Source organism: Macaca thibetana, chromosome 3 (genome assembly GCF_024542745.1).
Source record: "Macaca thibetana thibetana isolate TM-01 chromosome 3, ASM2454274v1, whole genome shotgun sequence".
NCBI classification, from domain to species: Eukaryota; Metazoa; Chordata; class Mammalia; order Primates; family Cercopithecidae; genus Macaca; species Macaca thibetana.
In genome coordinates this window covers 141,564,014-141,591,715 of record NC_065580.1, presented here as the reverse complement: position 1 = coordinate 141,591,715, position 27,702 = coordinate 141,564,014, and the positions used below count along the sequence as shown (strand labels likewise).

General features: G+C 40.8%; 2 protein-coding genes across 2 annotated transcripts in view; one reads left to right on the top strand and one right to left on the bottom strand.

Annotated features, from left to right (window-relative positions):
- Positions 1-27,702, top strand: part of ZSCAN25 (zinc finger and SCAN domain containing 25) — a 71,206-nt gene that overhangs the window by 36,712 nt on the left and 6,792 nt on the right. The gene's annotated exons all lie outside the window — the stretch shown is intronic.
- LOC126950477 (cytochrome P450 3A5) lies at positions 9-26,873 on the bottom strand. The gene is made up of 13 exons (XM_050784028.1): positions 26,678-26,873; positions 22,980-23,073; positions 20,536-20,588; positions 18,591-18,690; positions 13,272-13,385; positions 12,921-13,009; positions 11,486-11,634; positions 9,965-10,092; positions 8,622-8,688; positions 6,304-6,464; positions 4,521-4,747; positions 1,900-2,062; positions 9-219 (listed from the first exon to the last, which is right to left on the bottom strand). Exons 1-13 carry the CDS (start codon positions 26,746-26,748, stop codon positions 124-126), a joined length of 1,512 nt encoding a protein of 503 aa, XP_050639985.1. The 5' UTR covers positions 26,749-26,873; the 3' UTR covers positions 9-123.

Sequence of the window (27,702 nt, the reverse complement as noted above, 5' to 3'; positions counted from 1 at the left end):
TCATGCAGTACACTAGATTAAGCTCATCTTTATTTCAAGGTTTTATTGACAAAGTAAATTGAGATCTCTGGTGTTCTGGGGCACAGCTTTCTTGAAGAACAAAGTAGAAGTCCTTAGAATAACTCATTCTCCACTTAGGGTTCCATCTCTTGACTCAACCTTTAGAACAATGGGTTTTTCTGATTGAAGAAGGCCTTGGTTGCCTAATTTCAAGGGGATCTACAAGAGTTAAACAAGCATATGGAGAATTAATAAATGACGTGAGAGAAGAAAAGATGGAAGCAAAGTAGAAAAAATACATGAATGACAAAAACGCTTTGTGAGCTTATAAAAACGACTCTCAACACCATGTATCTTGGATTCTTCGTACTTAATCTATAAGCTGGGTAAATACTGGATAGTAAAAGCCCTCACCATCCATCATTTAACAAAATATTTATGGAGCACCGACTCTGTGCCACGCCTGCGACAAATTCTTGTGGACTTGTGTTTTTTTTTTTTTTTTTTTTTTTTTTTTTTTAAATTAAATCTTAAGTAAAAAGGATGAGTTTTAAAAATTAAATTCAGATTATTAGGTATAATGGCAAACTACTTTGGAATTGCCATATAAAGTTAAATTTTTGTAGGTTAAAACTTGCAAGGTAATCCTGGGTAGCTGTTGTACAGTTTAATTATGTGGGCAGTTTTCAACTTCCAGAGTCTAGTAACCCCTCCCAATTGAACCCATCAAATGCAATGATGGGAAAGGTGTTCAGAAGGAATTATTCTTTTCTTTTTAACATCTCCTCTTGGCTTCCAAGTGTAGTGCAAACAGGGAAGTTCTCAAGTTGTACAGTGACTCATACTGCTAGCCCTATTGTCACTGAGTCACTCCTTCACTGTTGGGGGAGCCACCAACAGAGTAACATTCTGATCTCAGTTCAGTGAGGGGAAGGCAAGTTGCCATGGATACAAAGAGTTGCCAGTCTGAGATGCCTGAGAGCTTGCCAGGGAATATCTTCCCTGTCCCAGGTGTGCCAGTGGCCCACTTTCTCTCAGGACTGAGTCCCCTGTCTGAACCTGAACACGTACATAGGAAAGCTACACAGCTGCCCTGAAGCCATTCATAAGATGGCAACCATCTCCATCCTCCTCCTCTCCCAAGCACAAAGTGTACTTAAGGGGTGGAGTTGCATATTAAATGCACCGGTGCTGGAAATAAGACTTATAGGCTATTGCTTAATATGAATCAATGACATCTATTCTTTAACTTCTTCAGAGAAAAGATTTTAAATCTTTCTATAAATGTATCACCTGGAACATAAGGTCAAACAGTAAGGATAGCCCTGCTCTATGGTAGTCCTTCATATCCACCAGAAATACCTGAAATTAGTCATTCTCCACCTTGGCTTCATGTGAGAACTGATCAGGGAGCTTTTAAAGTCACACTCTGGGTAAATTAGTTAAGAATTTCTGAGATATCGCAGGCGTCGTGAATTTTTAAAGCTCCCTGGTGATTCCGATATGCAGCTAGTGGTTGTGAACCACTGTCATGAGAGAGCATCTACAGGCGCTGGTGATGGAGAGCATCATTTAAGTCACAGCCAGGTAATCATTGCACTTCATGACTGGGCAGAACTCTTCCTCTTTCCAACTGGCTTGAAACCGAATTTAAACGTACTCAGGTTCAAAGAGACTGCACATAATCATGCCATGCTAATCGGCATGGACTTTACATGATGTTCTTAATGCTACAGGTTTTGAAGTCCAGAACGGAAGCATCCTTAGTGATCAAAGATGGATCCAAAGACGTTCTTTGGTCCGTAGAATGAATTATTAAAAGATATGCATATTCTTTTAAAAAATATATACCCTTCCATTAAAAAAATTCTTAATACAACATACAGAAAGTGTACTGACCTGTGTTTCTTTACAAGGTTTGAAGGAGAAGTTCTGAAGGACTTTGATTATAGCAAGTTTCATGTTCATGAGAGCAAACCTCATGCCAATGCAGTTTCTGGGTCCAGTTCCAAAGGGTGTGTATATGTAAGGATCTATGCTGTCCTTGTTCTTCTTACTGAACCTAGTTCCATATTGGTAGATTAAAAAGTTAATGAAATATAAAAACCACAGAGTTACATATTAGGGGTTCTTACTTAAGAACCACCCCCCTCCACCTCCCAACCAGTAATACACAAGTTACTTTTATGGGCTGGTCATTGAAATCCTGCTTTGGTTATTTTGTTATAATAATCGTAACCTACAGGTCCTTTCCATTCTCCATACCCTATAGGAGCGTTCAGATTTCTTGAGATGAGATGAATGTTGTTGCAAATAAAATTTATCTCTAAACTCTAAAATTATATTCAGGGTGGTGATGTGTTCACACTATAAAAGATACATAAGTGATAAGACTGATGGATGCGAAAGTGGATTCCTGCCTCAACTCACACTTATGTTGGTCACATGCTCATTCATGAGAAAGGAGAAGGAGAAAGTGTCTTGTGCTATTTCAAGTTGTTGTTTTTCCTTTTCCTTCTCCTGTCATCTCTTTTTTTCTAATTTCCCTCCTCCTCCTCTCCACCTTCCCTATCCACCTTCTCCTCTGCCTGCTTCTCCACCTCCTTCTCTTCCTGGTTCTTCTGTCCATCTCGTCCTCTCTTTCTCCCCCACACCCTTATAGAATAGTTTAAGTTGAATAATTTACATGGGCTTATGATGCTACCCTACTGTAGTGTCATCACTGCTTTCCTTGATGTGTTCCACTAGGCTATAAATTCTTTGAAGATTGACCCATGTTTTATTCAAATTTGATTTCTAAATATTTGATTATAGTAAGGAAAAAATGTTGATCTGAGGAAAGTAATGGCATTGTTGTCATATGTTTTTACAGGAGTTCTTATATTTTGGAGAGCATTCTGAAATATTTACAGGCTATTGCTTCAAAATAACATAATAGGCAGGAGGAGGGTGGTGGTGGCATTTGGATGGGGTAGCTAACATGGATTGATGGCTGTTGGAACCAGTGATAGATACATGGAGATGCACAAAAACTATTCTATAGGCTGGTGTCTATAGAATATACTTGTGTATATGTCAAACATTCTCTAATGTATATACACACACACATATACATATATATCATGGATTCATGGACTTATATAAATCACATGGATTCATGGACTTATATAAATCACATGGATTCATGGATTTATATAAATCATGGATTCATGGATTTATATAAATCATATGATTTAGATGTATATAAATCATATGATTTAGATGTATATAAATCATATGATTTAGATGTATATAAATCATATGATTTAGATGTATATAAATCATATGATTTAGATGTATATAAATCATATGGATTTCTCCCTGCCTGGCCAAGTTCCTGACACATGGCAAGCACTGTCTCTTTGGTGACTGAGTGATTCAAAGTGAAGTACAGCGAGTGGTCTCTGATTTTGTATTAGTGCAGCCACAGGAGGTGGAAGTGCTGAGCTTTCAGGAAACATAGAAGTCCTCTACTCTAGAAAACAGAGAATTTGATCAGCTCTGACTTACTCTGTGAACAAGTATTGTGTGCAGACTCCATGCTAGCACTAGGGACACCATGGCCAACAAGACAAGGTCGCTGCCATCAGCAAACTTGCAGGTAGGGGCCAATGAAAGTCTAGATCCCAAGCATCCTAAATCACCAGCCAGTACCTAAAAATGTCATTCTGAATTTTGCTTAATAATACAACAATGGGAAAACAGCAATTATATCCAGAGTGCAAACTGTGCCTAAGGCCTGACCTTGTCCCTGAGTTCCCAGAAGAGCATGCTCAAGACACCTCCAAGGAGGAGTGTGTGAGATGTCTACTGAGAGTATAAGGGAGCTGGCACAGGACTGCAGCCACAGACAGGACCAGGAGGACCTGTGCTGTCTTGTGTCCTCAGTGACAGCCCTAACCATTAGGGCTGAGGACTTCTCAGGACCTCAGCCTGCACTGTTATGATTACCACAGAGGAAATAGCAAGCAATGTTGAAAGCAAATGGAACGTGGAAGCATGTTTTAAAGTTGCTGTTAAATTCAGAGAGCTAAAGGGTACAGCATAGAAAAAACGGAAAGGAATAAAAAGCCTATACACCTGAAATAATCATCATGGTTAAATGGTTTATGGCATATGCAATATATACATACATATTTATAGTAATATAGATCAGTGGATAGTTTCCTGGTAAGTAAGCAAGAATTCAAATAAAAAGTGATACCATTCTAGTTTTAAAAAATCTACATAGGCATAGAAAAATGCCCACAGGGACATAATTGATGATCTTCATCTTAAGGTGCTGGGGCTGTGGATGGTGGTAGTTTCATTTTTTCTAGTCTGTGGTTTGTGAACTTTGATAATTATCACTTTTTTTGTGATAAAAAGACTTACAAGCAAAAGATTGTACAACCACACGATTGTCATGTAGATTAAGAGAGGCAGAATATGCTTGAACCAGCCTGGTTCAGGGTGAGCTCCATTTCCTGGGAGCCTTGTACCTTTCAGGGCGGAACTCCTCAGGCTCTGTCCAGTACTTTGGGTCATGGTGAAGAGCATAGGTTGGAATCACCACCATTGCCCCTTTGGGAATGAACACCCCATTGATTTCAACATCTTTCTTGCAGGCCCTCTCAAGTCTAATAGCAATTGGGAATAATCTGAGTGTTTCATTCACCACCATGTCAAGGTACTCCATCTGTACCATGGCATCATAAGTGGCAGGTGCCTGGGAAGAAAGAAACAGATTTGGATAAATTGAGATTTTGAATTAACTCTCAACTGAGTCCATGCAGTACTATTGAAGTATTAGAAGTTCCAGAGAATAACTCATACTGGTAAATTATCATAGCATTCATGAAGTATTTTAATAACTGTCATGTCCATTGATGTGCTCAGTGACCTACTGAGATGTATGGAGGGGTTATGAATGTAGGAGGATCAGGACCATCCTCACCCCAGGGACTGAAATCCCTAGCATGACCAAATAGTGATTTTTCTTTCTCATGGGAAGAAATGTGATTAATGGGCTATGACCATTACCACCAAATAAAATACACAAAAATCACTATCACCTTTCAAAAAGAGGTCATACATCTGTACCAAGAAAGAAAAACAGGAAAAAGAGCAAATATCCTGTTCACACAAGGATTATTGGTTGCAAAGTCCTTCTTGGTAACTCTTTTGAGGAATTTGAGACCAGCTTGGGCAACATGGTGAGAACCCATCTCTACAAAAAATACAAAAGCTAGCTGGGTGTGGCGGCGTGCACCTGTAGTTCCAGTTACTCAGGAGGCAGAGGTGGGAGGATGGCTTGAGCCTGGGAGGCAGACTTTGCAGTGAGCTGAGATTGCACCACTGCCCTCCAGCTTGGGTCATAGAGTCAGAGACCCTGTCTCAATAAATAAATAAATAAGTAAAATTGAGGATAAACTTGTTCCTTTCTATCACAAATATGACACAATACATTTATGATTGGATGCTACCAAGGTATACAATTTGAGTTGTTAAAGTTACGAAGAGAATAGAACTCCACACTCAGCCCCATCCCCTCCTTTTGGAACAGTCCCCTAGTTGTTGCTTCAGGGCTGGACTGTAATCTTCAGGGCTGGATGTAAACATCCCTTTGTGTCTGCCTCACTGCCACACCAGGGTCAGCCCCACAGGCCAGGTCTCTTCACACCAAAAAGGATCCCAGTTTGGGCAGAAGTCTGAAAACTGGATGATAGGTACCTAGCACTTGGTGTTATATTTGGGAGGCTTCTGTAGAGGTTAAGAGTTTAGTTCAGGAGTCAGATACCCTGGTTCCTAGCTTGGCTTCTTTGCCAGTGGCTACCTGACTGGAACATGATGAGACAGGTGTGGTGAGAGCTGAGTCAGCCTGCACCACGCCCCCAGGGCCAGGCTCCGTCAGACCACAGCCACACCAGAGCGAATCCAGCCAGTATCAGCAGAGCTCACTGTCCAGTCTTGTGGGCAATAAATGCTTATCATTAGATGCCACTGAGGTTTTTTGATTTTTTTTTTTTGTTACTTAGCATTATTGTGGAAACAGAATGCAGATGAACCAGGGTCAGCAATATTTTACAAAGATCTTATGCTTCTGCCAGTAGCAACCATTTCCTATGTTTCTCCCGTTGTTTTTCTCCTCAGAGGTTTTCTGCATAGTGTCAGTGAAAGAATCAGTGATTATGCTTTTCATAAAAATCCTCCTGGGGAGTGGTGAGGAGGCACTGTTACTCAGGCTTCACCTCTTCCCTTCATCTCCAGGGGTCATCCCCTCACCTTATTGGGCAAAACTGCATCAATCTCCTTCTGCAGTTTCTGCTGGACATCAGGGTGAGTGGCCAGTTCATATATAATGAAGGAAAGAACACTGCTGGTGGTTTCATAGCCAGCAAAAATGAAGATAATTGATTGGGCCACGAGCTCCTGATCAGACAGAGCTGAAAGGAGAGGAAAGACATTTTAGATAAATCAGGTCAACGTACAACATCACAGCTGAGATGAAATCTAAGTGAAGCTCTCCAATCCCAAGAGGAAAAAATGGAAAAGCAATTCAGAGTCACACTGGGGGTGGTTTTCATTCTGATGTGTATCTTACACAGGGCCAGAATGAGGCAAAATCATTTTAATCCAGGTTTTCCCAAGGTCTGCATGATTGTGGGCCATCCACTCGTCCTCATGGCATCCAGCACCAGCACTGCTGTAATTTCCAGAGAGAGCATTTCTGTCTTACATACTCAGTGTTATGGGTGTGCGCCTTGAATGATCCTAAAAGTACTTTATCTGTAAGTAAATATGGGGTAGCCTTTCCCCAAGAAAAATTTGATTTTCTACAATAGAGCTTGACAAACTTTGAGAGAATTCTAATATAGCTTGACAAACTTGAGAGAATTTGCAATATTTAGGACCTTTTCTCTATATATGTTTGAGGGAACTTAAAGGACCAATATTGAGCTACAGATCACCTCTTGCTACTCCAAGTGTGTTTCATGGACCAGCAGCACCAGTCGCATCTGGGAGCGTATTAGAAATGCAGAATCTCAAACCCCACCATCGAACTACTGAATCAAAATGCAAACTTGCAGGAGATGTGGTGATTTGTGTGTACAACCTCACTTAAGCAGCATGGATTACATCTTTGACAGGCATCAGGCAATATAAGATCTAGGGTACAGTTCTCAGAATGGACTATCTCAGGGTGTGCAAGACAGCAGAGACAGACAAAAAGCCAGAAGCGTGGTGATTGACTGTAGTCTGATGAATGGCATTAATAAAATAGCAGAAGTTCATATGATTACAAGTTGGCCTCTCTCGATATTTCTCCTGAGAGAAGCTCACGATGATCCATCACTGGTCTGTTTGATCAGGACTAGATTAGGACCTTTAGAGACCTGAAACACAGAAATAAATATGGTGCCTGCTGCAACCATGTAACTCACAACCGAACACAATATAAAATGAGTGTGAGAAAGGTCTATAGAGTTCTGATTTACCAGTGAATATTTCTGTATGCTGCTATGGATAAATTCAACCATCCAATTATTTTATTCACTTACATTGAACCCCATTATACTGAGTTGAAGTCGAACTGTAATTTTAAAGTTGGGAGCTCTGCTGTCCAATCTGGTAGCCACTATCCACCCATGGCTATTTAAATTCAAATTTTATTCAGTTAAAATTAAATACTCTTAAAAATTGTTCTTCAGTTACATTGGCCACATGTCCTGTACTCAATAGCTATAGGTGTCTAGTGATTTCTGTATGAAACAGTGAAATGATAGACTATTTTCTTTAGCACAGCAAGCTTTATTGAGATAGATAGATGATTAATTGATAGATTATAGACAGATAGATGATTGACAGATAGATAGACAGACAGAAGTAGATGTAGACATGGACATGTTTAAAGTGTTATACTGGAGTCTGCCCAGCCCTGCTCTCTAGAACCAATTGTTAAGTATTCGAGAATTTTGTGAGATGGTTGCCAAATTTTGGTAGGTTGAAATTGACCATGGTTATCGTTTTGCCACTGTCTTAGTTATAATGGTTTTGGTCAAAACCATCCATGGGTCATAAAACTAGTAGATAAAAGATTGAAGATTGAAGTAGATTTACATGGTCTCAGAGGTTTCCCCCATTAGTTACTTATCCATTTCAAAGGGAAAAACAAAACTTTACAGTAGATTAACCTGGCAAATACACTTTCATCAAGTACTGCCAGTTAAAATCACCCTTACTGGGACAGTGTGCCTCCTGATCGGTATGTTTGATATAAATTTCCAATTAGAGGTTCTCACTTGTTGGATCTGGAGGGGGCTGAGAACTGGCATATGAGCTCATGTAGGTGATCCACAAACCACTGACTGTCCTCCAAACATTCTAGGTTTTCTTGGGGTTGCCCTTCAAGCCTGGAACATGGATATACCTGTGGGCTTCTGGAAAGTGCCTCCAGCTACTATTTATAACATCTAAATGTGTGTTGTTCTGCTATGTGGCAGAAATTCTCATCTTCCTGGAATACTTCCTGCACATTTTCAGAACAAGGGCCTCCCTCTTAGTGTTCCTGCCAGTAGCCCTCAGAAGCACTCTTTGGTTACCTTTGTGGGACTCAGTTTCTTTTGAATTCTGAGAGTCAATCATCAGCTGAAGGAAATCCACTCGGTGCTAGAAGCAAAAAGAGAGATTTCATTGGCAGAAAGTTACTCATGAAGTCAGAAGTAAATCAAAAGTGCAGTCCTCAGCCTCCCTTCTTGACTTCCCTCCCTCAGCCTCCCTATGGTTTCTTGAAGACCAGAAGGCTGACGGGTGTTGCCTGTCACCAGTGAACAAAAACATTCATCTAAATCCTTGGAAAGCAGGATGTTTTCCTGAACAAATCTAGCTATCATGTCTAATTGCTTTTTGGCCTTTGCCCTCCCTGTTCCTCATCTTCTCGGTCTTTTGGATACAGCTTTCTGGCCGAAGAGTTGCCAGGTTCCATCTCTGGTCGTAACTGCTTACCCAGGAAGAAGTCCTGGATCTTTTATTCTTCTACCTTTTTCTTTAGCAGTGTCCATATAGATTTATCTCCTGACATTTCCAGAACTCATCAGCAGCTTTTTTGGGGGAGCATTTTCAAATACTCCAACATTCTCAAACTTTAGATAATATTCAGTGACAGCTGGGTTACCTGATCCTGCCTCCCTGACCTGCAGACATCCTTCGGCTGGCCTCTAGGGCTCTTGAAGGCAAAGCTGAGTTAGCCAACCTTGCAGCCTCAATTCTTGGAGAAGACCCCTGTTCACTCCAGGCTGTGAAGCACTCAAATTTATCACACGCTACATGTCAGCAGTCGGCAGGTAGCCTGATAGGACCCTTCATTGCAGAATATGTAAAATAAGAGTCTTGGACTTAAAATGATTCTTTACCAATCTGTGATATGAGGAAAGCATAATACCAGTAAAATATATTTTCAAACAGGAAACTTTATCCTTTGACAATTTATTGAAGGGAAGAGAAGTGGTAAAATTATATCTCAATACTGTTTATATCATGACATACTAATTGTTGTGCCTGATAGCAAGTTTTAAATGCTGTCTCTCTGACTCATTCTCATCTCCTTCCCCAATCTCCTTCTTTATTTCTACCAAATGACTTCTCTTGTTCTAAACATAAGTCCTCTGTCTTTATGTTTAAAAATACAGACCTCTGCTCTTTATGTTTGGGAGGCCGAGGCGGGTGTGGATCACGAGGTCAAAATCGAGACTATCCTGGCTAACACATGCCAGTCTCAGCTACTTGGGAGGCTGAGGCGGGATAATGGCGTGAACCCGGGAGGCGGAGCTTGCACTCCAGCCTGGGAGACACACAGCGAGTAAAAATGACACATGCACTATCGTATGTATAAAATCTAAGTTTATCAAAAACTAAACATCGTCATTTAACCACCACCAGATTTTACCTTTTGTTTGTCGTTGAGGCGACTTTTTTTCATGCTGTTTACAGATTTATTTAAAAAATTTATGGCATCTTTTGGAAACAGAGAGACATTTAATGCCTCAAAAGCTGGGGTAAGGAATGGAAAGAGTACTGTGGGAAAAACAAAACAAACAAAAGGAAATCATAGTGAAAATGCAAACTTTACCTGGAGCAATTATAATTTTCTCTACCAGTAATAAGAATAAGAACATCATGATTCTCAACTGGAACCCATTCCTTTTATCATGTTTGCCCCTCTTTCAGGCCGGTGACTGAGCAAGGGCAGGTCTATACATAGGAAACACCACTACAGCAGTGAGATCAAAGGCACCTTCTGCGTCTTTGGACTGACCAAAGGAATAGAATTACATTCCTTGACCTTTTAGCCTTTATCTATTGGACTAGAGTTTTTGGATTAATGTAGACCGTAATCTGCTGCTTAACTTAATCATGCTGTTCAGGAAATGATACAGAGCATATATACATCAACTTCCTTGGAATAAAACTAGAAATCAGTAGGGAAAGAAATTTGGGAAACTCATACATTTGTGGAAGTTAAACAATACGGTTTTAAGTGACCAGTGAGTCAAAGCAGAAATCAAAAGGGCAACAAGAAATTGTTTTGAGATGAACAAATAGATGACATGATATACCAAAACACAGGATGTAGCCAACACCAGTGCTCAGAGGGAAATTTATAGCTGTAATGTCTAAATTTAAAAGAAGAAAATATCTCAAACTGAAATTAACCATTTACACCACAAAACACTAAAAGACAAAGAGCAAATGAAACCTAAAACCAGGAAAAGGGCCGGGCGCGGTGGCTCAAGCCTGTAATCCCAGCACTTTGGGAGGCCGAGACGGGCGGATCACGAGGTCAGGAGATCGAGACCATCCTGGCTAACACGGTGAAACCTCGTCTCTACTAAAAAGTACAAAAAAACTAGCCGGGCGAGGTGGCGAGCGCCTGTAGTCCCAGCTACTCGGGAGGCTGAGCCAGGAGAATGGCGTAAACCCGGGAGGCGGAGCTTGCAGTGAGCAGAGATCCGGCCACCGCACTCCAGCCTGGGTGACAGAGCGAGACTCCGTCTCAAAAAAAAAAAATAAAAAAATAAAAAAAAATAAAAATAAAACCAGGAAAAGAAAGAAAACAACAAAGACTAAAGCACAAACTCATGAAATAGAGACTAAGAAACAACAGAAAAATCAATGATATTATTTCTATGAAGTGTCCAGAATAGACAAATCTACAGAGGCAGACAAATCTATATTGGTTGCTTAGGGTGATGGGGTTTGTGGTTGGGGGTTGATAGCTAAAATGTATGAGGGCTCTAGATTGACAAAAACATTTAGTTTACAACAGTAATGGTCATACATATTTTTGATTATCTTATAAACAATGGAATTTTACATTTTAAGTAGATGAATTATATGATACGTGAATTCTATGTCAAGAAAGCAGTTATTTTGAAAGGGAGAGAGAAAGAAATAATAGTCCACATACTTGTTAAGAGAAATAATGGATCTAAGAAATCAAATTTTAGGAACTTCTTAACGCTTTCCACAAAGGGGTCTTTTGGATTGTTGAGAGAGTCGATGTTCACTCCAAATGATGTGCTAGTGATCACATCCATGCTGTAGGCCCCAAAGATGCTGAGTGGAGAAAGATATGGAAAATTAAAATCAGCACCTCTTACCATCCTTCCATTATACATGCAGCAAGAAACCCACATGTCCAGTTAGGACGGATAAAGAGCCACAGACTTTCAGAACCATCTGCTGAGTCATCTCCCATCAACTCCCTCAGAAGGTGGTTATCCGGTGCCAGTGATGCAACTGGCCCTATGCTGGGGGTGATGGAGACACCAAGCTGAGTTAGACTCACCTCTGAGGTCAAGGAGCCCAGTCGTAGGAAGACAGAGACCCATTATCAGACAATTACAGTAGCATGTATTGAGTGTGGATGATATAAGATGTGTAAGCACTGTGCTTCAGCAGAACAAGAGTGGAATAATTAACTCTTTCTCGTGGATTCAAGAAAGGTGGCGTTGTCAGACTACAGACTCTATGCCCAGAGCCGATTCCTCTTCAGCACTTTACAAAACAGCAACACCCTGTTCTGAGTTCCTAGAAATATCATCCTTTATTCTCTACAATCCCTGCTAAAGCTCTGGAAAACCCCACTATCCCCAGCTCCTCTGACCTGAAGTTGCCCTGAGAGCAGAGTCATTTTTGTAAGATGTGACAATCAAGAATGTTCTGGTTAAAAAAAATAGATCTCTCCAACATTGATTTGGAGAATCCTATAGCTGAGTGACTGCACGTCCCAAGTCTGACCAGGACAGGCTCAGATTACACTTGTCGTTCTTGCATAATCGAAGCACATACAGGTGTAGACAGCAAATAATAGGCTTGCCTTACATATAGCATTTCTAGCACCCTTTCTTTTTTGAGATTGGAGGAAAAGGAAGTAGTGGGAAGGTTTAATAGTTCGTAGTTTGCTGATATTCTCAGAAAAACCATGAAGGGATTGAAATTGTTCCAAGTTCCCCATTGTGACTTTCCCATCTTACCCAATGCAAGGCAACAAGTACCAAATGCTTGCTTACCCACAGTTCTATATCCACTACACTCAACACTTTGATACGATCATGTTTTTTTATTTCTAAAGTATGTATTTAATCTCCCAGAATATTTATGGTGACAAGTTAACAGATAAGTAAATCCTGGCTCCTGTGCACACGAGATAAGGCCCTTTTCCCCTGCTGACTTGCCTTCTCACGGGGGCCACTCCCTCTTAGGTGTCTCTCTGGAGTTGCAGCACTGCCCTGCTTTTGTCTGGTCACTGCAGTAACCCAACAGTGGGACTGTTGACTCCATGGCAGGCAGCTGGAAGGGCTCATGACAGCTCAGAACCCCATGGCTGTGCTCCTACTTACTCTTTCAGGGTGACAGGCTTGCCTTTCTCTGCTTCCCGCCTCAAGTTTCTCACCAACACATCTCCATACTGGGCAATGATGGGGAACATCTAAGCACAAAACAGATCACTACCTGTAGTTAAATGTGCAGACTCAAGTCCCAGAAGGACATGGCTTTCTCCAGCACGGAGCTGTAAGTGACATTTTATAATGAATTTTGTGATGTCTTTTCTGTACATAAAGATAAAAGACCATTTTTAGGAAGCTTGAACTCAGTGGACTACCCCTTGGAAACGGACTGTGATCTTACTTTCTACCTGTCCCCAGATTCATTCTTTACATTTCTAATTAAAACTCATCTTGTTTTCATACCTCCTTGAGTTTTCCGCTGGTGAAGGTTGGAGACAGCAATGACCGTATTCTCTTCCATTCTTCATCCTCAGCTATAGAGATGGCACTTTTCATAAGTCCCACTGGACCTAAAGGCTAGAGTTCAAAGCGGAAACGTTTTGTCTCACATTACTTGTGGTGATCTTCATGGTTGCACAAAATATGTTGAAGAGGCATCACTTATTTAACAAATATTTATTGACTGTATATAATGTTATGGCAGGCCACATCCAAGATGCTCAATAGAGATCCTAGATATCTAGCCTCTTCTGAGTGTATGTGGGGCAGGGGTGGGAGTTGGGAGACCCAGCCATCTGGTGTGGTCTCCTGCCTCTCTATCTCAGTCTCCTTTTAAGTGCAAATGCTCCACGTGGTAGGGAACTGTTCTTCCAGTGGAATAGACAGGAACAAGACCTAGCCCTTCCTCTGAGTGTGCAGAGTAGAAAAGGATTGGTGACAGATGGGAAGACTGTATGTTGCCTCAAACCAGCTCTGTCTTTAATACACCTACAGATGGGCGACTTGAAAAAGTTATGCTATGATGTGGTGATTTTTTAGAAAAGTAGGTAATACTTAAGACTAGAAGCCTGTTTTAAAGGAATAATGCAATTCCATGAAAATTCTTTTCTCTTAATTTTTTATTCCATAAATAGAAGGAAAAAGAAAGGGATAATTCTTTTTCCCAACTTGGGGCTGGACTATCAAGCCAGCATGCTTGGAACTTTCTCTTATCTTCAACAACTATGTTTTGTTTTAAAATGTATACTTCCAGCTGTCATGATAAAATCTCAATAAACTAGGAAGAGAGAGACAGTTCCTTCACTTGATAAAGACAATCTATAAAAAAATCAGTTAAATCACATTTAATGATGAAGGACTGAATGGCTTTTCCAAGATCAAGAAGAATTCAAAAATGCCCACTCTCAACATTCTTACTGAAGAGCATACTGGATGTCTTAATACATTAGGCGAGAAAAAGAAATAAAAGGCATACAGATTGGAAAGGAAATAATAGAATTGTCTCTATTTTCAGGTGACATAATTGTCAATGTATAAAATGTCAAGGAATATACAAAAAGACTTCTAGAATGAAGTTAAGTTCTGCAAGGCTATAGGATACAAACTCAGCACACAAAATTATTCAGATTTCTATGTAACAACAATCAATATCTGAAAATACAAGAAGAACAATATCATTTACAGTTACTCCAACAAAAATGAAATATTTCTGGTGTAAATCTAACAAAAGATGTACAGGATCTCCATGCTGAAAACTACAAAATGTTCAGGAAAGAAACAAAAGCTAAAGAAATGGAGAGGCGTACTATATTCATGGAATGGAAGACTGAACATCATAAAGATACAGATTATACCCAAGTTGTTCTATTGGTTTAATTCAAGCTTGTCCAACTTGTGACCTGCAGGCCTCATGCAGTCCAGGATGGCTTTGAATGTAGCCCAATACAAATTTGGAAACTTTCTTAAAACATTTTGAGTTTTTTTGTGATTTCTTTTGGTAATTTTGTAATTTGACTATGCGATTCTCAAGGGTGAACTTTGTAGACGACAATGGAATGGAAAGGTATAATCAGAGTGTGTCACATCCACAAATAATGGACTAGTATCCATAATTTGCATTATAATTGCAAACAGTTCAGCTAGAAGAAATGAAAAACCTTTAAAATTAACTAACAAAATAAAGAGCGAGAGGACGCTATTGCAATGCTACGTGAAGTGAATTGTGACAAAGAATTCAAGTGTGTATTCTGGATAAGGCAGAGCGCTGCTGTATAGCAGACACTCTCACTATTTGTATGCATGTGTGGCTTCAGTTTTATGGTGGTGTGCGACTTCCAGTGTGTTATCTACCAATCATGGACAGTTGAATTGACACCATCAGATATTAGGTGTGTTTGTGGTGACTTGGCAAGTAAAACACAGCGATTATCAATAATATTTCAACCTACTTTTGTAAATGATAGATGTTTAATATTATTTAGAAGACATGTAAGTATTCTTATTTGATTATTAAACCTTGCTTTCTATTTTCGTATCTGTTAATTTTCATAATAAAAGTAAATATAGTTGCTTATCTATTATAATGCTTTTAACTCCAGAATGGCTTCCACAATGTCTTAAAAAGAAAACAGAACCCTAAGAAAGAAAAATTATGGATGAAGGAAGATTGTTCAATGAAAAGTGGACAAATGACTATTTTTCTTGTTGAGGCAAATAGCGAAGCACTCTGCTTAATTTCTGTGGAATTTGTGCGAGTTTTCAAAGACTACAGTTTGAAGAGGCATTATATGCAAAAACCTGCTGACAAATTTGGTGTGTATGTGTTGTAAGGACAAAATAGCAGAACTGAAAAAAAAAGTCTCTTTTCAACAAAAAAGATATTTAAAATAGTTACAACTCAAACGAACTCTATTGTAAGGTAAAAGCGAGTTATGTGTTAGCAAATTTAATAGCAAAAAAATCAAAACCATTTACTGATGGTGAGTTTATTAAGCAATGTATGGAAGATGTGGTAGATATTATTTGCCTTTAGAAACTGATATTTCTAAAATCAGTTTGTCTCACCAGACTATAGCCAGGAGAATTGAAGAAATTGGGAAATCTATTGAAAGATGTTTGGAGAGTAAAACTGCTAATTTAAAATTGTATGCTTTGGTGATGGATGAAGGCACTGACTGACGCTACAGATACGGCACAACTTGCTATTTTTATTGGAAGTATTGATGATGAATATAATGTCACTGAAGAAATGGAAATGTCACCGTGCCATTAAAAGACACAGCTAAATCAAGAGATTTATACAAAGCAATGAAAAATACGTTAAAGTGATTTTCTTTGAAGTTCATTGTAAACATATCTGATACAGCTACAGATGGTGCCCTGGCGATGGTAGGTAAAAGAGAGGGGCTTGTACAATTAATAGAAGATGATACAATTGCCGCACAAAACTCACATTTGATCAAGTATTATTGCATAATACATCAAGAAAATCCATGTGCACAAGCTTTAAAAATGGATAACGTCATGCCAATTGTCATGAAGGCTGTAAATTTTACAAGGGCCCAGGGATTGAATCATCTCTAGTTCCAGGAATTCCTTAAAAGTATGGATGCTGACTCTAGCAACGTCATTCCCTTTTTAGAAGTAAGACAGTTAAGTCAAGGCGAAATGTAAAGATTTTATGCTTTGTGATGTGAAATCAAGCCGTTTATGGTATCAAACACAAAATTTGTGCCAGAACTTGCCAATGAAAACTGGCTTGCAGACTTAGCATTTTTAGTGGATTTGACAGCCCATTTAAGTGAGTTAAACCTATGTCTTCCAGGTGAAAACCAACTTAATAATACAATGTTTCAAACCATAACAGCATTCCAAATGAAACTGAAATTATGGCAAGCTCGAATTAAGGCAAACAATTGAATGCATTTTGATGTGTTGGCTAAACATGGTCCTGTGAACAGCCAAAAATATGCAGCCTTGCTTTTCAATTTGATACAGGAATTTGAAAACAGGTATTTCAAGTTTTCTGAAAAAATAATCAGTATTTTGGTATATTTATGACTCCATTTTCAGTTGACATAAATATGTTACCTACCAATTTTCAAATGGAATGCCGAGAGCTGCAATCTGACTTTCAACTTAAAGAAAAATTTGATCATCCCTTTTTACTAGACTTTTGTGATACTATCTTCCCAGTGACAAATATCCCTCACTTCACAATTCATGTCATTGCTTTTTGGCAGCACTTACATTTGTGAGCTACTATTTTCAAGGATGAAGAACATGAAGAGTAAAACTAGAACCAAAATATCTGGTGAGCACCTTGAGAACTCACTGGGAATTGCAACTACTTCCATCAAGCCAGATACTGATGCATTCGTTTCTCAAAAACAATGTCAAGTACTCCACTGGTTTTATGTTGTCCTCTTTTCTTTTATAATGAAAAATATCAAAAAAAGTAGTGAAGTTTTTTTTTAGTTAGATATGTAAATTTTCTGTATCAGTGATTGCAAACTTGGGACTGTTCAATGATTTTGAAAGACCCTCTGAATGGGGCAGTGAATAATTAGGATTATTATGTGAGGACATTTTTGCTTATCTGAGGTGGTAGATATAATGAAAACTATAAACGGACCTTTTGTGTGTGTGTGTGTGTGTGTGTGTGTTAGTGTATTTTATGTGTGGCCCAAGACAATTCTTCCACTGTGGCCCAGGGAAGCCAAAAGATTAAATACTTCTGCTTTCATTCAGTTCTTATCAAAATTATGGCTGGTTTGTTTGTAGACACATAAGCTTATTCTGAATTTTTATGGAAAGGCAAGGGATAAGAAAAGCTAAAACTATTTTGAAAATATAAATCAATGAAGTAGAAAGAATCACTCTATATGATGTTAAGAGTTACTGTACAGCTACTAGAGTCACCACAGTGTGGTATTGGTGGAGGAGTAAACACAGTCATCAATGGGACAGAGTAAACAATAAGAAATAGATGCACAAAGTAAGCTCAGCTGATTTTTGACAATATGCCTACCTTTCCAAGATGGTGTTGGAACATTTGGACAGCCATAGTCCGCAAAAAATGAACCTTGATCTAAATCTGATAACTTATGCAAATATTAACACAAAATGGGTAATAGAGTTACATTTTGTAAAGTGTTAAACTATATAACTCTTAGAAAAAGCAATGTAGAAAGGAGGGCTAAGCAAAGGATTTTCAGACTTGACACCAAAATAACAATCCATAAAAGGAAATATTAATACATTGGCCTCCTCAAATAGAAAGTTTGCTCTGATACAGACCCTGTCAGAGAAAAAGACAAACCCCATGTTGTGACTGTAGGCTAGCAGGAGGGAGCCACATGGTGACGGAATAGGTCTGCATCTTGATGGTGCTGGTCGTTGCGCAAATTTACGAATGTGAAAAATTTGCTTAGAACTACACACACACATAAACACACACAAACAAGGCATGTAAAACTGGTGAAATCTGAATAAGCTCTGTAAACTATATCAAAGTCAATTTCCTGTACTATAGTATTAGGTTGGTGCAAAGGTTATTTCAGTTTGCCATTTTAACTTTTGCGCCAACCTAATATGAATATACTATATTTATAGTTAACGCAGGATTGCAAGATGTTACCATTGTAGGGGACAGGATGAAGAGTACATGGAACCTTCCTGTCCATTTTTTATGTAACTCTTTGTGAATATATAAGTTTTTTCAAAATAAAAATTTAATCAATGGATCAATCATTATTTAAGTTTCAAAAAATGGATGCTTACCCTTCGATTTGTGAAGACAGAATAACATTCTTTCACTAGCACTGTTTTGATCATGTCGGGATCTGTGATGGTCAGCACAGGGAGTTGACCATCTTGCGTTCTGTGTGGGGACAACAGAGCTGATTAAACTTCACTAGCCTGATTCTGCAGCTGGAGCCACACCCAGGAAGCCAGACTTTGATCCTGATCATGTAACCCATGCCCCTAGTTGTACAACACACAGCAACCTTAGGTTCTAGTTCATTAGGGTGTGACACGCAGCAAGAGTCTGACACAGGAACCACCCAAGTTTTCATACGATGAAGGGTAATGTGGCCCAAACAGGGAAGAGACATTGCAAGACCAAAGAGCTCTTTAAAGACATCATGGTTAGAAATGACAGTACAGCATTTGTTAAGCTGGATGGTGCATACATGGGTGTTTCCTATGCCACTCTCCATAATGTTTTATATGTTTAAAATACTTCATTATCAATAACATTAGGTCAGTGAAAAATTGAAGGCAGGTAAATCATTAGATGCTCAAAAGAGTAAATGTTGCAAGGGGCAGTTGGTGTGGGGACCACGGACATCCAGAGCTGTGTGTTCTTTCTACTCAGTCGTGTTGCCTGTATGGGCTGTGCCACCTCCACAGCACCCTGCAGCCAGCGCTGCAGTTTCTGAGGACTTGATGAGAGAACATGAAGAAGTACAAAGAGGCAAAGCCTTCTCTCGCTTGCTTCTAGTGAACGAACACACCACTGCACCTCTTCCACTGCTCTCACCAAAACTCTAGCCCTGACGACAGGGAACAGCTGCTGCAGTTGGCTGAGGTCATCTTATAAAATCACAGCCCATCAGCCCACCAGGGAACACAATGGTTTAAGAATATTCAGCATTTCTTCTTCAAAGTAAGCAAAATGGTATGAACCAATAAATACTTGTATATCCTTCCATTAAAAAGTCTTGGCTTAAATTTAAACAACAAAGCAGAACAAAAAGTTCCATACTTGCAGAGAAAGTTTTAAAAAGGGGAGCATAAATGGTTTCCAAATCTGTTTCTCTACTATTTCTCAACCCTTCTTTCAAAAGCATGTTAGATTCAAAGTCTAAATGAAAGAGTTTTGGCTTTTAAATGAAAGTGAATCGATATGGGAAGGAGATGATGCCATGCATTTATGAGCACATATTAGAAGGGTCAGAGACAACACATGTGATAAAAGGGCACCTAAGGAAGAAAAAAACAAGAGGGGGATAGGCAGACACTGGACAGAAGGCGATGCTGGGAGTCCCTGGGCCCCCAAAGCCTGGAGAAAAGTGGTTACAACAATGCTCCCAGCCTAGTTCAGATTGAAGACCTCGACACCTGGTGACACATGGGATCCTTGGTAGGACAAGCCTCGAAAAGTTTTACAATAGCGAGTGTGAACATTATCAGAACCAAAGTGATGTCACTAATTGTTTTTTTAACCCTGACAAATAAATCCCAAGAAGTCTATGAAGAGAGGATTCTCATGCTGTGTTCCTGGAAACAAACTATTACAAAAGTCTCTACAAAAACCACAACTTTGCACAAAGTCCATTTCAACTTTACACAAAAGTATTTCTGCAAGGACACCTGCCCAGCAACTGCCTGTCCAACCTTGGTGTGGCGTCATCCTTGTTATTAATCTTTGTAGCTAACAATAATTACCTCAAAACAGTTATGAGATTCTCCTCACATTTTCCTTGGAGCATCTTTGTCTTGTTTACCTCCCTGAATTTGCACATCATTTATAATGGCAAGCAGATTCCTACTGCAATATTCTACTCCCAAATAATTACCCTCTTCTTTCAGAGAACCTCTCTCTTATTTGGGTTGGCAAGAGCTTCATCCCATGAAGCCCTGGGCAGAGACTATCCTCTTTGCAGTGGGTAACCTCATCACGGCAGCAGTTCTACCCAATGGAGGTTTCCAGAGTACTCACCTCCACATTTTTCCATACTTTTTATAACATTCTGTGTCAAATTTCCAGAGACCCTGGGAGAAGAAACAAAATACAATTTGATTATTATTTTAAATAGAATGAACCCTACCTCTAACTGGGGCTGAAAACAGTTGCATCCAGTGAAATCAGGCCTCAGGCCTGCTATCTTTCACTGGCAGTTGGAGGAAGCTTATTCAGAGATGTCTTAAGGGAAAGGCAAGAAAACAGAGGATATATTTGAAGTGGGGAATTTAAAGTCACTCTTGAATTTTCTCCAAGTACTGAAGGACTCACCCTTATCTATGACTAGTAATTCCTTGTCTTTCTGATGTATTTTTGCTTTTTCTTTTATTCTCTCGAAAGTCTCCTAACTCCCTGAATGATCACCTGCAAGGGCAGGGGTGAAACTGAGGCTGAGGAAAAGTGAGTGTCTGCAGGGAATGCATAATTTTTTTATCTCCTCCATCAGTATCCTTTTCATTTATCTCATGTGCTCTCTCCAGAATTCTAGCAGACTTAGAAAGTTAAAGAAACCAGGGGCCTCTTTTAGTCTTGCAGATTTAGATAAGTCTAAGGCATGTTGTTGAGTGAGAAAATGAGTGAGTGAGTGAGTGAATGAGAAAGTAGACTTCCTTTCCGGTTTTCTAGCTTAACACAGAAAAGATGGAGAAGTGCCACCCCAGATCACACCCAATTACAATGCGTGCTTTGAGCTTTCACTTCTGAAACGTAAAAACAAACCTTCCTGTTGCTAAGATTCAGCTATGATGTTTTAACTGTGCAAAAGAAGGTCCCAGAAATGTCTATCTACTATAAGAGTTGATCTGGGAAAGATGAAGAAGAAATTACTGCTTTTATTGAGAGTAAAATGGTATAGAATTCTCAGACAGTAATCAGACAACAGAGGCCTCAGTTGTGAGTGTTAGAATCTGAGAAACAAGCTTCAGGTATACAGGATAGGAAATCTGGGCTGGAGAGCAGCTTGCTGGTGCTGGCCTTCTGGGCATGAGCTCGTGACTTTCCCTCCAGGGGCCAGACGTTGGGCAAAGCATCAGACCAGGGTAGCTACAAAGGCTCGGCCACAGTTTACAGTCCATGTGGCATGTATGACATTCTGTTCAGTAAAATTAAATACTTAATAATTTTGTCAGCTATTTCCTTTCTAATGATTTTGCATAAGTGTTCGCACCTTTGTGTAAAAAACAAACAAACAACAACAAAAAACACCAAATTCATTTTCTACTTAAATATCTGAGGTTGATGGACAACCACCATCTCATCTCAGTTACATCCACTCCCTGCTCAGACTCACCCATAGGGTGCAGCCTTTGAAGGAAAAGAAGCAAAGCAGAACCCTCTTGTTCTTTCTCTCAAATCTGCAAAAGATGTTATAACAGCTGGGATAGAGCCATGGAAATATGCTCAGAGAGTTTAACAGTTCTTGAGAGAATTCAAATAGGTGCAAATTACCTGATGGAGAATATTTAGGTTGCCTAATAAACTAAAGTTTCAAAGTTGTTCAGGAGGAAGGGGAAAAAAAGACTGCTCATGAGCTCTTGCTACAAAGAGCCAAGTTTGAATCTGGTACACAGCTAATGAGCCACTACCAGGGCCCCCCTTCCTGCTTTTCTCTTAATACTAACTAAGTATGACTATACCTTCCTGGGAACCTGCAAGGAGCAAAAAGAAAATTCTCTTTATGGTGCCACAAAGTCTGCACATCAAGTCCTGAACATCAAGTGCTGAACTCCCTGACATCTGGGCTATTCAACTGAGGCAAACCTGAAGCTCCTGAGAGTTAGCAAGAAAGCCCTGGGGTAAACCTGGCTGTGAGCCTACACATCTTTTCTTTTCTTTTCTTTTTTCTTTTCTTTTCTTTTCTTTCCTTTTTTCCTTCCCTCCCTCCCTCCCTCCCTCCCTCCCTCCCTCCCTCCCTTCTTCCCTCCCTCCCTCCCTCCCTCCATTCTTCCCTCCCTCCCTCCCTCCCTCCCTCCATTCTTCCCTCCCTCTCTCCCTCCCTGCTTCCTTCCTTCCCTCCTTCCTTCCTTCGTCTTGCTCTGTTGACCAAGCTGGAGTGCAGTGGTGCAATCACAACTCAATACAGCCTTGACTTCCTGGGTTCATGCAATCCTCCCACCTCAGCATTCAGAGCAGCTGGGACTACAGGCATGGGCTACCATATCATGCACCAGTAATTTTTTCTTTCTAGAGACGGAGGTCTCACTGTGTTGCCCAGGCTGGTCTCAAACTCCTGGGCTCAAGCAAGTTGCCAGCCTTGGACTCACAAAGGCTGAGATTACAGGCATGATCCACTGCACCCAGTCCCACCATTTCTGAAAATGTGAAACTTCAGAACTCCCTCCCAAGGAGGAGCATTTTTACTGATGGAACTAAGCTGATGTTTGCAACCATGAGAAGCAAAAGAGGAAGTTCAAACAACTCACCTGACGATAGGACAAAATATTTCCCAAAAAAGGCAGAGGTGTGGGCCCTGGAATTCCTTGTCTCTTAAAAAGTCCATATGAACGGGTCCCGTATCTATGAAGTGAAACAGACATCAGGTCACAAGGTTTGCGACTTTATAGATCGGAGGGCTGCTGAGTTACCGACTCAGGAGCTGGAATGGTTACGAGAGGTAGGTAATATGTACACGATAAATAATAACAGCAACTCCAATGGCAGTAATTGGATTCACTCATCAGGTCCTTTCCTGACTCTACTCTGAGACCCCTAAAAGTCCCATAGCTGAAAGCAGCTGAAGTCTTCATAGTCCCAGTCCTGGAGTGAATACTTGAGAAATGTTCTCAAATGCTCCTGAGAGATTCAGGCAGGAATTCTTCCAGGACACTTCATTCCCTTATATCTGTTTAGTAAGTGGACTCTTCCCTGATTTGGGGATTCTCATCCTAGGTAGAAAGGGTGAGACTTTTTTTGTCTTCTGCATTGATGATGAGATTTTGCATCGCTGTATCCACTCAATCACAGAAGGTCACCGAGAGCCTATGCTGACACTGCCCTTACAATTTGCTCAGAAACTTTTATGCTTTTTCTTCCCTCTCATCTCTGACCCTGTTTTAGGATCTAGCCCTTAAACCTTCATTCACAGAGAGGCCTTGTAGGAGTCATGGAGTCCTTATTTCTACAGATTGACAACTGTGTTCATGGCATCTATTGGCCTTATAGAAATGTGGGCAGCTTTCAGCTACACCTCAGTCTCTGATTTGAGCTATTGAGGAGGATGGTTGACCCATATGTCCTTGAACGATGGTGTGCAGAAGAACCAGCAACTAATACTTCTCAGGTAATACTCGCGTGAGAAGCACTGTGCCAGGCACACTCATCTTTTTCAAGGTAGTCAATCGAAAGCAGTCAGTTCACTACCTCTGTACATGAAGTATCTCTGAGGAAAAACTCATTAAGCCTGGTGTTCACTATGGCAGGCCTGCCTGCAACTCATCTTTCGTGAGTCATGCAAACTCCTCCAACTGATGGTTCTGAATCCTTTCTGGTCTTCCCCCTCTAGTGTGACTGAGGGATGGAAAACTGGAGGAAGAAGAGAGGCTGAAGGAAGAGGTTGCCAGACACTGATTCAGCTGTGAAGCTGTTAGCCTCACAAGGTTGACTCCAGAGAGGCAAACTACACAAATGTAGTTGAAAAAGATGCCGTGCATAAAAGAATCCACATGCCTCATATGTACCTTCAGCTAAAAGACAGGGAGGGACCTTCCAAAGTCCAGGTACTTTCCTGTTGATAGCAAAAGATGCAGTATGGCATGTAAGAGAATTAATGATAAAACATCCCAGAGAGTTGTATTAAGACCTTGCTTACTCCTCTTTAGAGGTTAGCCTTCAAGGCAGTATAGGTGCCAAACATTTTGTAACCATCCAGTGACTTATAAAATGTGATAAAAGAAAACTAAGAAATTTCATGAAGGGCAGGGTTTGAAGGACTCAGCAGAGGCGGCATGGGCAGGCCCAGTCATACATTTGGTTCCCTGCCCTAGAACAGTTAGTGGAAGTGCTTGCACCACCTGCCAAAACCAGGGTGGCCTTGGGTATTCCCACTTCAGTTCCCTCCTTTGTTGTCACAGCCATGTCAAATCAATGACACTAATCTCTGCTCCTGAACCTTAAACATGTTACCTGACCTCTCAGGTGAGGACAAGCTATTGAGTTAATGTGTCAGCAGCACTGGCGCCCAAGGAAAGATCTTGGTGAGTATATAGACTTACATGATACCATGTCAAGGCAGACGCTGGGCTGGGCGAACTCTTGTTTCTTTTCAGCTCCCCTCTGTTTGGTAGAGTAATGCTGCTTTTGGTTCCAATGAAGAGGCTAACAGAAAAGCCAGTCATCTAGTGCATGTAATTGTGTTGGCCTAAGGAGGGCATGGTCTACACTGCAGTATCTGACTCCTGGGCTGCACCAGCATCGTCTAAGGCTAAGGTATTGTCTGCCCGGCTGCCCAAATCTGTAGTGACAGCCCCACAACATGGCAGACCACACACAGAGTGACACAGATGGTGCCCCTGTGTCCAGGCTTGAAGCAGATGAGATGCCAACCGGTTTGCCCTTTGAGTGACGTCCACTGTGGGGCCAGGACCCATGACTACCTCTTTGCAGTTCTACCCTGAGAGCTGAGGAATATTTTCACTTCATACTGATCCTACCTGGATGCCTTTGCTATCGTCACTGGCTCACAGTCTTGCTTACTCCCCTGCCCTGAGAGTTTAAGCTAATCTGCTAGGCAGGTATTTTCGAAAAGGAGGTATTAAAATAAATGGCCGGGCAGGTATATTTAAAAAGACATTTGTGCAGTCTTGTCTTAGAGGTATACATTCGTGCATTAGACTAATATTTCTGACATTTAGGAAAGGTGACATTATTTTACACACATTTATTGTCACAAATACTGAACTAACAGCCCTCTTTTTATCATCCAGAAGGAACATGCTGGAAATAGTCTATCTCCAAAAAATTCTGGTTTAAATAGGAATGAATTTGAATCATATCAATTCATTTAAAAATGTTAGACAATGGAAACCATGTTCCCACAACTCACGGAATTCCTAAGCTTTCTGTGAAAGAATTAAAATGAGGTTTATATTTTCTATTTTCATGTCATTGTGGTTCCCTACTCTTAGTAAAAGTCAAATTGAGGTAGAAGTCAAATGTGATAGATTGAACCTCCACTACCCACAGTGGAAAGTAACTCTTCTCTCCACCTGCTCTAGGATGCCAGGAATCCCACCAGTGAGAGGGTTCATCCTCCTGTACTGTAACATAAAGGTGAAAACATGTACAATCCAAATTGGCTTTCATGGCTCCTGCCTTTTCAGGCTGCTAGCAGATTCCCATTAGGTGAGAAACAAAGCTCTATATTAATCCTAGCCTCCCAGAAACCAGAGGAAAAAGATTAAAGCAAAGAATAAATCGTCAGAACTTCCTCCAAGTCTCCTTTGCCCTAGAGATTAATCATTGCAAGATAAATAGTTCTGTGTATGACAGGGTGGAGGAGTGACTCATAGGACGGAGGGGATTTTCAGGGGCATGGCACAGGAAAGAGGGAAGAGCCAAGGGACAGCTTCCCCTGAGGTACTGGTGTTCTCTGGTGCATTATGTAAATGATGTCCTGGGGTGGAAGGCAGGGGAGCAGGAACCACCGGGTTCACAGGGGACAATACCTCTACACATCCCTTCCAGCAGACACAGAACCCAGAAAACAAAGATAAAGCGACAAAAACGCAAGCCACTCCCTCCTGCTCCCAGAAGCCCCAGAGCCTGGGAAGGGGATGAGGATCACGCTGCCCATCGTGATCAGTAGTTTGTAATCTGCCTCTGCCATGTTTTCATTGATTAGTCTTCATGAAATCTAAGGTAATCCGATCATTCCCACTAGCAAATGCTGTCCCTAAACCCTCCTAGTCACCAAAATTAGAGGGTGGATGGGAGAAATGCTTACTTATTCATTCATAGATCTGCATAAGATCAATAATAACCTCTCTATGTTTGTAGCGTCCAACAATTGTACTACTTCTCCTTGAACATCTCTTTTGATCTTCTAAGCAGATAAGGGAAAAGGGGCCCGATTAGCACCCCAAGTCCAAGGAAACAGAGGAGAGGAGCCTGGACAGTTACTCACAGATAGAGGAGCACCAGGCTGACAGCCAGGAGAAGCCAGGTTTCCATGGCCAAATTTGGGATGAGGTCCATCGCCACTTTCCTTCTTCAACTGTCTCCTCTGAGTCTTCCTTTTAGCTGCGTGCTGCTGTTTGCTGGACTGTGTTCCTGGGGCTTCCCTGCCCTGCACAGCAGTCTGCAGCCAAGCTGCTGAAATGTTTATGTGCTGGAGAAGGAGGCGGGGCTGCAGCTGCAGCCAATAGGAAAGAATCACACACACCCCTTTGCTGACCTCCTTTGAGTTCATGTTCTATGAGGAATCATAAAAACCTTAATCAGTGTTAGTGGGGAGTCCAAGGGTTCTGGGTTCTTATCAGAAACTCAAAGCAGAGCCATTGGCATGAAATCTGTTAACTCTCCTTTCACCTGCCCTTGTCTCCATGGCCGCCCTCATTCCAGAATAATTGAAATCCATCCTCACAAGCCATACCTACAGATCTTTACCCATGCAATTCCCTCTGCCTGGAGTGTACCTGTGCCCTCTAGATGACTCCTACATGTCCTTCCATGTCCAGCCAGACAGACCCCTTCTGTTAAAATCTTTCCTTACCAACCTCCTCACCCATTTCCTCCTCTGGGTGCCTCCTATCCCCCTCACACAGTCCCATTGTCCTCTTTCCTCTCTGCCACCATTGTGGGTTTCTGTGCATGTTTCCCTCAGCAGAGGTGAGCTCCTCAAGGGCACAGTCTGGTATTATTTACTGTCATGACCCTGGTCCCTAGCAGGGTACTGTACATACGGTGGGTAACCAGGAATGTTGGTGGAGTTGACTTGGGTGAGATTGCTGGGCCCCCCTGTGTGTCATCCCCTCTGACTCTGTGGTGATAGCAATAGACGAATGGTTACTTGGGACTCAAATGCAGCCAGTACTGTGTCCCAACCCACAACATTGGTCTTGTTCTGCAAAGGAAAATAATAGAAGGCATGTTCTGCCACTTAATTCCTCATAAGGTAACATAACATGAAGAGACTTACCTGTTGAGAGT